This window comes from Pseudochaenichthys georgianus, chromosome 12 (assembly GCF_902827115.2).
Source record: "Pseudochaenichthys georgianus chromosome 12, fPseGeo1.2, whole genome shotgun sequence".
Taxonomy (NCBI): Eukaryota; Metazoa; Chordata; class Actinopteri; order Perciformes; family Channichthyidae; genus Pseudochaenichthys; species Pseudochaenichthys georgianus.
In genome coordinates this window covers 3,164,176-3,176,242 of record NC_047514.1, presented here as the reverse complement: position 1 = coordinate 3,176,242, position 12,067 = coordinate 3,164,176, and the positions used below count along the sequence as shown (strand labels likewise).

The 12,067-nt window shown below is 43.3% G+C and overlaps 1 protein-coding gene across 1 annotated transcript in view; it reads left to right on the top strand.

The window, feature by feature from the left end:
* The window catches only part of LOC117456123 (ephrin-A5b-like), a 76,530-nt gene that overhangs the window by 55,428 nt on the left and 9,035 nt on the right, over positions 1–12,067 (top strand). Inside the window, exon 2 of the mRNA XM_034095873.2 lies at positions 6,839–7,131. Coding sequence (XP_033951764.1) covers positions 6,839–7,131 — 293 coding nt within the window. The remainder of the gene's footprint in view (positions 1–6,838; positions 7,132–12,067) is intronic.

Here is a 12,067-nt window from a genome sequence, read left to right as displayed (position 1 = left end):
AGGGAGTAGACACAATGGTCAAATAGGTTAGTGGGAAATAACATCTCAGATATTTAATAATAAGCAAGTTGTTTGTTTCTTTTCACGCTTTGCTTTTGGGCCCTAGCGTTTTAGTCATCAATATGAATGACTGGACAACTGTTAAGTACTCAGGGCTGGATATACAACATTTGTTCAGGGTACAATTAAACACAGACACACTTTTTCCAAAAGGAAATCTCTTGAGTACTTTTTTTATATGGGGCTTTTCTTCTACTTCCTTCTTTCTTTTAACAATGTACTGCACTGCACTGCGCTTTCCCCCAAGAAACATGTTCGGCAAGCAAATGATGGACCCATAAACTAAAGCCTTACCTCAAGTGCTTGTTTTCGGAAAAAACATTTAACGTTCGGAAATGTCTTTGTAGAAAACATTGCTATATTTTTCGAAGCACGGTGATTAAAGAAAGTCTTGTTTTGTCCGTTTCCAGTGTTCCCCCCAGCCTGTACTGGCACACAATACACCAAGGCAACAGGGGCTGATTTGCGAGAGACTACATGAAGCTATACATAAGGCGTTCTCTGTGTGCATGGACTCACTTAGCCTGGCACACAGCGGGTCTGCAGCTGCACCGAAGGACGAGTTAGCGATTGGCACAGTCAGGACCACCAGGATCATAAACAAAAGCGTCATCCCGCTTCCTCTCTCGAGCCCCAGTTTCATTTTTCAACCATCCGAGGTGCCTCCCCACCAGCAGCAATGTGTTTCCAATCTGAGGTCAATTATTCACCTCCCCTGGATTCGTTCCCAGCAGAAAAAAGAACCCCAGAAACAGAACTGTCTTTACTCTACAACAGGCTCCGTTTTCCCCATCCCTCCGCTGTCAACGCCCAGTCTTACCGAGCCCCCTGGCAGACACATGATGTGTTTAAATGTGTGTATTTGTGAGTCCACGGACAGATGTGTGTATGTAATTAGCCAACTAAATAATAATGGCTTAAACTTCCCAGCGGCGGAAAGCTATGAATGATGGGACAGGTGGAGGGATTGTGATGGAGACCAACCAACCGAGAGGGCAACAGGATGGACAGACCCCATTTGGTGACATCACAGGCCTGATGATCACCCTTATTGGCCCCCCTAAAGAGTGCCCCCTAGAGGCTGTTTTAAGGAACTACACCTTCGATGTTGTGTAAAAGGGCACATGGGTTTGTGGAGGAGTAAATTGAAGGACTTGATATAGAAGCAGCGTGAGGTCTGTGGTTTGTGTCTTTCAGTGCAGACACAAGCGTGTGTGTGTGTGTGTGTGTGTGTGTGTGTGTGTGTGTGTGTGTGTGTGTGTGTGTGTGTGTGTGTGTGTGTGTGTGTGTGTGTGTGTGTGTGTGTGTGTGTGTGTGTGTGTTAAGACAGTGTATTTCTGTGGGCTGAAAGCATCTCCTCGTTTCCCTCTTTGTGAAATAACCCTGGGAAGCTGCCCCTTGTCTGACCCAACAGTGTTCATAAGGAAAACAACAGGAGGGCTTTATCCTCTCCTCCTCCTCCCTTTTACTTTCCTCTGCCCTCTGCATTCCTCTTCTTCCAAGTCATTTTTTGCTACTTGTCTCACTTCTCCTATCTGCTCTGTGACACTCAATCTTGTTTTGTTCTTCATTTTCTTCCTATGAATTTTCTCTTTTTCTATCGGGCCTTGTATCTTGTGCTCTCTTTTCCTCTCCTTCACCTACATGCTTCCTTTCTCCTTCCTTCCAATCTCTCTTCTCTTCCCTCCTCTTTTCCCTGACACCCCCCGTCTTTCCCATGGTTCTCTCTTTTCTATCCCATACACAAGTTTTACTTTCACACTTATATTTTCTTGCTTTTACTCCTTTTCTACTCTCTAAGGATTTTTACCTTTGTCCCCCACTTTCTATTCATTTGGCTCCAGTTCTCTCTTTTCTAGTTGTTTCATTTTCTTTGAAAGGACCACAGGTTTATAGCTAACTTAGCTAACTTTTCTTCAGCTATACCTTCCCCCCCGCTTTACATCTCCCTATTATTCAGGGCCGTGGCTTCCACAAAGAAAACTGAGCTCTAATCCTTTTTCTAGAGATTTGGTTAACAGTTTTAAACCTAGTAAATATTTGCAACTATCTATTTTTAGGACCATTTTAATAAGCAAAACAGATTGAAAGAAACGTTTCTTGAAACTAAATATGATGCATATCATCATGTTCCTGATCAAAGTCCAGCAGAAATATGTGCAGTATTTCTTTTGTTTTTCAAATTAAATAGTTCATACATAAAGAATTCAAATATGTTCCGGACAATGCAAAGAGAACATTTAACCCTTTAGACTTATTTCCTTAAGTCTAATATACAGCAAATTAAGACAAAGGACAGTTTATTTAGTTAAAGATAAGCACTTGTTGAAAACTAACATTTTAGTCGGAGATTCGAAAGGAGACTTTCAGCCATACGTCCTTTCTTTCACTTCCTTTCTTTCACCTTCTTTCCTCTACTGCCTTTTACTTTCTTACACTCTCTTGTCTTCTTCATTCTCTCCCCTATAATTCAACCAACACCAGCTCTCCCTTCTCTTCTCTCCTTCCTAGTATCTGTCTTTTTCCACTTTGTGTGTTTCCCCCTATACTACCTCCCCCTGTCCCTTACCTGTGCCAGGCCACAGAGCGACAACAACACCACAGAAGGGGATAAAGAAAGTAAACAAGAGATGGGGATCTCAGTGAAAAGAGGGATTATCCCTAAATGTGTGCTTTGTTAAGAGATCCAGTTACTGATTCATTGATAAGCCCCTCCAACTGGCCGTGAGTAATTGAGCCAATCAGGAATAATTAATTCCCCACGACAAATGGATTCGGGATTAAGGTGCTTTCATTTTGGTAACGGCTCATTATGACACATTTTAACTGCTGGAGTATGCTCTTGTTTTGTTTTTGTGGTCTTCCTGTTTTCAAAACCCCCGAACTGTCAATCAGCCTTCAGCGCGTCCTGCTGCTAAGAAGAATACAAATGTTGAAATTGCCCGTGAAGGCTTAATGACTTGCTGAGGAGCCTGTAACAACAAGGCCATTTAGAAAAACTGATGAATAAATCTTGCTAGGAATGAATAAAGAAACCCTGATGAAAATTAGGAGTACTAACGGTTTATAGCTTGGTAGATAAATAATGGTTTCTCACTTCAGTCAGGTCTAGTCAAGTCTTATATGGATTCGAGAGATCAGTAGGAGAAAGTCTCTGGCCCTCAAAAGGCAAAACCATTAAACATCCAGAGCTGAAATGTCCTCTTATTCCAGAACATCTTGACTCAGGCTGTGTGTTTATGGTCTGATCAATATTATACTCCTTCCAGCCCTTATGGCCTCCATGTGGCAAACATCTGGACCATCTCCGCTCTCACACGCCTTTTATCATCTTTTGTAACAAACACCTACAGTCCATATTTAAGATTTAGGATGTCTCTTTGCCGCATATGTTTGGCCACATTTGACCCTCTTCAGAACTGCCATCCAAATCCATCTCTGGTGGAGCCGTCATACACCGAGAGGGATCATAAATATGCGTCCGAGGAAAGAATGTGAAACTGATAGCCCAAACTACATTTGCAGATACTCAGGGATGCATTGGTTTTAAAACGAGACAGCCGTAGACTCCGCAGGTGGCTGGGAAATATTTGTATTGTTTTTTTTTCTTTAGTCATGTTACGCCTCATTTACTCCTTCTTGTCCCATGCTGTTTCCCTCCACAAATAAGCCCTGTGGCACGAACGAAGTAGGATCTTCATATATTATGTCAAGATAGTCGTAACAAACGGACTTGGAAGTAAAAAGATATTGCAGCGACTATATACAAACTAAACAATGGTCAACTATTTTTGTCGTATTTATTTAAGGTTACACGTAAAAGCGTCAAAATGTCCAAGTGCGGAAATAACTGATATATTTCATGATCTATTCTCGAACATGACGTACAAATCTTCATAGCTCCCGTTCTTCACCACTGTCCTTTTTTCCCGAAATAAAATAGAAACTCAAACCCCGCCTGATCTTATCTTAATTGTTAATATTTGCTATTTTTTCTTGTTATGTTATTCTTATTGCCTCACTTACTGTACCTGGAAATAGTAGCAAAATAGATCCATGTATCCAATGTTGAGTTTTTGTCACCTCCCCACTAATATGGAGGGAAAGTGAATTCTGTTTGCGTCAAAAACAATTCATTATGACCCTTACAAAAGGTGTAGACTGCAAAAGCCTGCTTGAAGCCTAAGTGTCTGCTGATCTGCGCTGCTCCGAACCATGTTTATATTTCTATTGAGTGCAGAAGTGAAATCCGATGAGCGGTGGTCACTGGAGACTGATTTGAGATGCGTGTTGATGCCTGAATTAAACGCTGTCAGACACAATCAGGATGTATCTGAATACAAGTACCTGCTCATGGTTATCATCACTTTCCTAAACTTATTTCCCTAACAAAGGCTTTAGTTACAAACTCTTCTTAATCCCAACTAATCTCGTCCGGTACTCCTGGGTCAGGTTTGATTGACAGCCGCTGACAGTCGTGAGGTGGAAGCCAACATTTGAGGCTTAGAAAAGACACGGGAGGACAAAGCAGGCTACCCAATAGCGCTCCTGGCTGAGGACATGATACCGTGGAGCCGGTTGACCCCTGGTAGCCATAATAACAGCAAGCAGCTCTGAAACGAGAGGCTGAGGGAGGCCATGCTGTGCCTGCCTGGAGCCGGAGCGCTCAGCTGGTGCTGAAGGGGGGGGAAAGAAGAGAAAACAAGGGCTTTGGTTTCACGTCTGACCAGACTATAATTAGAGAGAGAAAAAGATTCGAATTTGGCATAAGACACCCCGCTACACACATCCGCTCATGCAAACCCAGTAGGACGGCTACTAATCCTGCAGCACATTTACAATATGTGTAACGACAACATGATACCCCCAGCCGGCCCCGCACACACCTCCCTTTATGCTGCCTCCCGAGAACCACAGCGTGTATGTGTCAGAGGCAACAGCTGTGTCTCAATCTCTCCCTCCTCATTTCACCTGGCCTCAGATCAGCTGACGGGTACTCAAGGTGTAGCATCTGATCCGTGGCAATCGAGGCCCCGTGGAACGTCAGGGTGAAAAGAAACCTGCGGTGCTTCGGCGAGTTCACCCCGTATCGGATCATCATCCGTCTGCATGCTCCACCACGATCTCCGTCCTGGCTCCCTTGACAGCCCTCACTATGTCAATGAACAGAGGTGGAGTATTGAAGACATCCGCAGTATGTCAGTGATACCGAACCGCGGGCCATTAGCAGCTACGGAGACACAACCCGGCCTGCCGTCCAGGCCTAATCTGTCTCTGCTAAAAGCCTCACAAATGCAACCTTATACAGCGCCTATGGGAATATGCGTTTCCAATCACTCTCTTCAGGAATACCTGGCATTTCTCTCTCCCTCCTCCTGTCCGATCGTTTTACAGTAAACACCAGGCGCAAAACATCTCGGGGCTGTTTTGAGGAGAGGCTTTGAGAAACCGGCCCTCATTTTCCCAGACTCGGAGATTCCACGAGGGGCTCCTGCATCAAGCTGTCATATCGGGCTAATGAAAATCTCATTCTACAGCGGGATCCTCTTCAAGCTGCGAAAGGCACACGCTAACCAGGGGATTAGCCCTGTAACGCAAGGGGACTTTAATTTCAGCACCAGCATAAGTCATCGTCATTGCTGAGCTCTAACATTGATATATGGCTTACGACACACGCTAGAGGTTTCTGTGTTGCAAGGGGAGACTGTTGAATCTCACAGGAGCCTCGGGATGATTATGAGTGACATGATGAGATCTTGAAAACAAAAACCAGAGCCGTAGCCCGGACGCGTCTTTCACACTGTTTCACATATGGGACATTTTGTCTCAGCTGTGGCCTCGCTAAGATACCCTGAGTATCATCTCGTTGAGCACTCACGAGTCTTTGGAGAACGCGTCGTTGTGGGGCGTAATGGCGAGAAACTCCCCATACAAATCAATGAGTAAATAGCCCCCCACTTAAGCAGCTGCTGTCAATGTACCCTTAAGCAAAGCGTTGTATCAAGGGATCTGGATGTTAGAAAACACAATGCAGGCAGCAGCAGAAAGCATGCATGCTCAGCATATTTCCATTGGGTTAATAAATCATTAAAAAAGGTCAAGAGCAGGTGTTGTATGACGGTATTGTGAGGATTGTCTTGCATACATAAAGTAGAACAATCACCCTCCCATTATAGATTTATCATGTTAGTATTATTGCTGACATTCAGAAAACTGCCCACTCTGTGTATTATAACCACAATCAAATGTAGTCCTGTAAGCACAAGTGCCCGTATGCTTCTTATTATGTTTTTCCTTGATGCAAGATGATTTTTTGATCTGTCTACATACATGTAATCTCTTGCCTTTTTTCTGCACGTGGCTGAGTTTCTGGCTGAGTAAATCAATGGAATAAATTGAAGCCGTTGGCAGGAAAGGGTATTGCGTCACCCATGTGTTGATGTGTGTGAAACTAAAAGGGCACCCACACATGAAATCGCTCCGCAGCGGTACTAGTGGTCAAACACGTCATAGAATACCTAAAAATAAGGACTTTAGACTTCATTTACATCAAACTTTTCATACTTAACTTAAAAACCAAAAAAGGTGTTACCTGGAAATGTACAGCTTTGTAAGAAAATCATTTAATGTGTAATATTATCAGCGCTTACAGACCTGAAAGACTTCCAACTGACTTGTTCCAACTGAAGAAGACTTGTGGGGCTTTTTTCACTCAGATTTGATGTTTTTCTGCACAACAACATATTCAAATTCCTTTCTTTCTGTCTTTCTCCTAAAGGTTTTACCGGGGTGATTACCACATTGACGTCTGCATCAACGACTACCTGGACGTCTACTGTCCGCACTACATCGTCCCAGTGTCTGACGATCGAGCCGAGCGCTACGTCCTCTACATGGTGAACTATGACGGCTACAGCTCCTGCGACCACACCGCCAAGGGCTTCAAACGCTGGGAGTGCAACCGGCCTCTGTCGCCCAACGGGCCGCTGAAGTTCTCAGAGAAGTTCCAGCTCTTCACCCCCTTCTCTTTGGGCTTTGAATTTCGCCCCGGCAGAGAGTACTACTATATCTGTGAGTATGGTCTTACCTCTTTGTATTATTTGCAGAAAGGATTGTGCCTTTGGGACTGATTGAAATGCATATAGAGCAGTGTTTCTCAAACTTTTTCATACCAAGGACCACTTAACCAATAAAAAAACACTCACGGACCACCGAACTCCACGAATATCCAAAAACACATCGTTTTTTTACAAATCGCCTGAAAATGGTACAAATATGTGGCCACATGTGTGATGAAGGTGTTTATCTGGGCTATATCATGCAATCGAAACTTAAGCTCACTCCATTGCGGAGATATTCCCGCGAGAGTGCGGAAAACTTAAATGTATTTATTTATTTAAAATGTGAAATTTTACCAATATACTCACGGGCCACTAGGGGGCGCTCACGGAAGCACTGATATAGAGTATCAACAACTTGTCTACTCAAAGTTGGTAAAGAATAGGATGTCAGATATGTTAACGTTTTGGCTTAAGAAATAAGTTTAGTCTTCTCAAAGCAGGGTAAAAAGTTGTGGTATTAGGACTGAAACTCAGGTATCAGCACTAGCGAATAAAGATGTATTGACATCCAGCCATTTAACTAGGAGTCATGTCAGAAAATCAATCCATTTTTCATCTTCGAATCTTTCAAAGAGACAGCAACAAAGTTCTGGTTTTGTTTTGCAAGTGCTTGGAATGAGAGGCCAAGGCAAAATACAAGCCGGAGGTAGCAAAACATATCTTGTGTTGAGGTCTCGCCTGAAGTATCTTTTTTTACCCACCGGCTGAGCTCAGCTTTCTCTTCCTCGTGAGAAGAGCGAGGAAAACAAACAGCTGGGAAGTCATGTCTTTTTAAGTGAAGTCAATGCCCTGCAGGGGCAGAAAAGAAGGACTAAAGGAGATACAGTGCTCTCCGTGGTAGATTGTTGGGGTATTTAGCCCACAGTGGTCCTGAGAACTTTGTAATGGGAAGAGAAAGGGGAGTACAGCCGTGGCAAAAAAACAAAGTACAAAATAAAGTTTGAGAATCCAAAGAGACCGGTGGCTGGATAGGGGACGTTTGAACAAAGTGTCTTGTTTTGGAGTAACTTTTCAGCCTGACTTTTAGACCCAGGAGATGTTTTTTATTTAATGCAAATCAGAATGTGGTATCTTTGGAGCATCATTTCTCCCTGTAGTGACCTCCAATATTACCTACAATTGAGTTCTGTAGGATTTAGGGGTGTAACGGTATCCGTATTCGTCCCATACCGCCACGAACCGAACCGTGACTTATTACTGGGGGTGCAACGGTATCCGTATTCGTCCCGTACCGCCACGAACCGAACCGTGACTTCTGTGAACCGTTACACCCCTAGTAGGATTGCATTGAAGCCGGTTAGAGTTTAAAATCTCAAGGAAGATGTTTCATTATAATGTTCTATTGTTGTTGATGATAAAATACCACCCACGGGAGAATTCTTCCTCCTCCTCCTCCTCCTCCTCATGTCATTCAACACTTGATCTCATTGATCTCGGACGGTGCTACAAACGAGCATCTGGGATCACACGATGATTAAAATGATTGTCGTCATGAGACCTAAATCAAAAGCTGTATTTTGGTTGCAGTTCTTTGTGTGGTGATGTATTACCCTTCACTAGCTGTGTCTGTTTGATTTCTGTGTCTATTGGCTCGTCTCCTCGTCTCCATTGCAAACACGTGGCGGTATTGTTTGGGGTAGTTGTCTTCTGCCAGAGAATTGTTGACGTTGTCGCAACTCTTTGGACGTTGATAAGAACAGTCATAGATTTCCTAATCCGGCTTGATTTGTTAAGTTGGCTCCGGCTGATGTAATATTGAGTGAATACAATGTTCTTGCGGATTTAGATCATGATTGATCTTCCAGAAAGAAAAGGCGGAGAGAAGGTTCATATGGCCTGAAGCAGTTTGAGGCCATATGGACCGTCTCTCGCTGACTCACATCATGACTCATCCATCAGATCCTTGTTCACTGAAGATACTAATGTTCCCTCTGAGCACAGGGGATCTGAGAATAGAAAGCCATATAACAAAAGACAAAGGAACCTCCGGAGAGATATGAAGGCCTTATGGTTACAACAATTCACATAATGCCCATGTTTGTATTCAGATTCTACATCGTTTTGAAGTAGGAACGAATAGAAGCTTCCAGAATTAGGCATACCACTGAATTCCCATTTGAAAGTATCCTTTTGATCCACGTAGAAACACTTGATCCCTCTGGGTTACACTGTTGATTTATGTGGCAGACATTGGGTAAATACACTACTACTTTAAAGCAGATGTGTATCTCTAGTAGTAGTGAGAGTTACACTTTGTGATGTTATGTAGAAAAAAGTAAAGAGCTGTATGATATCTTTAGATTCAAGAAAATGTATAACGAAGACAATATGACGATGTCAGGTAATCAGATTTTCTAGCGTTAAATTAATTAGTTGTCATGTTACTGTAAGCATTGGATGCTAAGCACCTGTGATTGACAGGCGGGTAAACATTTTGTGAATTGTTTTGTCTCCATTGTCATGAGTACAACTCATTTAAATAAATATCTCAATAAATAAATACAATAAGTCGGCGAGTCAGAGTGCCATGCTTGTGTCTAAATGATATCCCTTTGTTGCAAAACTCTCACAAGCTGGTTAAGGTTAGCAAAGGCCCTAGGTTAGACAGAAAGCATTCATTTAAAAATCATTTGGAAAAAAACAACCTTGACAGCAACATCGTTTTTTCTTGATTTTGCGATTGCTTACAGTGTATCATTTAATAGCTCAAATACTTTCCCAATGAGTCTTTCTTTGAGCTTTGAATTTTATTTTGGTCACACATGAAAAACAAATATTCCATTTGGTTTCTTTTCCATCCATTTATTCCCGGCAGCATCATACACATCCGGAAATGCTGGTTGTGTTACAGTAAAGTGTCAAATCACACGTCCACCGTCTCCTCCACGAACAAAGCCCGACAATAGCAGAGTTGTATCGTATGGTTTTGGAATCTGTTAAGTGGGCATGTAAATGACACATTGGAGGGGGTTTCATGTGTGCTTGTGTCAGTGAAGACAGACACTCCTTTGTCCTCTATGGTGATCATGGTCCGCCGCAGGCAGGGAGGGAAAGAGAGGAGCGAGGGGGGGGCCACGTCAAATAGATGACACCTGCAGTTGGCTGAGGGCCTCGGCAGACAGACAAACACCCGGAGCAAAGCCACCCCGGTGTGGGATCAGTCCTGCGGCTGGTCCTAGGAGGTGAAAGGTCACCAGGATGATGGCGAGGTCTCCGCTGCGAGCTTCTCGTGGCCCTCAGAGGGCGGCATGTTTTTCTAATAGAGCCTCAGTGGGGCGGGGAAAGCCTGATCCTAATCTCAGGGGATAGAAATCCAATTTTCAGAGGAGACAGTTGAGAGTCTGGCTCTCCCTGTGTGAGAGAGAGGACTGTCTCCCTGTAAAGCCCTCGTGCTTCAAACGCCCGGCCCCGCTCCGTACAGCCAGTGCAGATCTACATCGATAATGACATGAACCCCGCCAGCAATGCTCCCCGGCCACTTTTCCCTTCAGCTTCTCGCGGCTGAAGCGGAGACAAAGGGCTTTGTTCCCGAAGATAAACCGATAATCAGAAGAAAAACATCTGATCCGACAGAATTTAATTCAGGATCCGTCTAATCAGCTCACAGTCACACCAAAGCCAGGCCTTACTCAGGCACGCCAGCCGCTCTCTGTGTCTGCCGGTACCGAACGTGCGAATATCACGAGTCATGCAGCACATGACCGAACGTGCAACATGTGTCTGAGCGTGTGACCGGGAGTTTTACCGTTGTCAGGGCGACGCGGGGCGGCGGGATGACCCGGGTTTAGAGTTGCAGGCGGAGATGGGGTTACAGTCCCCGGTGAAGCACGGCTGTGTTGCTCGAGGATAGAAAAGCCAGACTCTGACCTCAGCGGCAGACATGAGAGAAAGGAAGAGAGACAGTTGGGTAATTGTGTGTCTGCATTTAGGAAGGGATGGTGGTACGGGGGGGGTGAGAAAGTGAGATAAGGGAAAAAGACAGTGTGACACAAAGCCAGAAAAATATTAAAAGGGTGAGAAATAGAAAAGCAGAGCACTTCGATTTTTTTTGTGACGTGAAATATCAACAACACTTTTGGAAAATGTTAAGAAAATGTGTAAACAAATGATACTAATTATTTATTTTCTATTTAATTTATTGAATGTGTTTCCATATACATTTACTTTGCATCTGTGTGCATATCTTAGATATTTAACTTCCAAAAACTTCTAAAACCAAATATTTAAATGTGCTCCTTTTAGTTTCTGGGATGAAGCCATTTGTCCTTAAAAAGAAAATATAATGATTTATAAAAAAAAAGTAGTGCCATGTATCTCAATACTGCATACTTTGATAAAAACCAAAACAACCCAGCTAAACAGTTTGACAATGTCTTGAAGTTTTTCAGATTTCCAGGAAAATAAATTGAAAACACATGTGCTACTGTCAGTCTTCACATTAAGAAAGCTAGATCAAAGCAATAACAATATGTCCATAAGAGATAATGCATGACGAGGTCCCCGATATCTGACACCCCAGGGTGCATTATCCTGCCCAGGGTGCAGCTGCGTTTTATTGAAATCGTTTTTGGCCTTTCTAACATCTACAAAAAACAACTGCAGTTACTGTTACTGTATGTTATAATACGTTACGTCTCTGTACGCAGAACACACTCTGCAAAGGCTACTGTTGTCTACATCTTACTTCCTGCTCCGTGCTGATTGGCCAGAAGATGTACCTGTTGCACCGAGAGCGAAGTCTGGAATCATGACATACAATACTGTGTTTCTGTCAATGATAATTAATGGTGCATAGCAGGACTTAACACACAAACCTCTGCTTGTATTTAGGCGTTAGAGCAATAAGCTATTCATAGACATAATTGGAACAGTTTCTCACAGCGGCT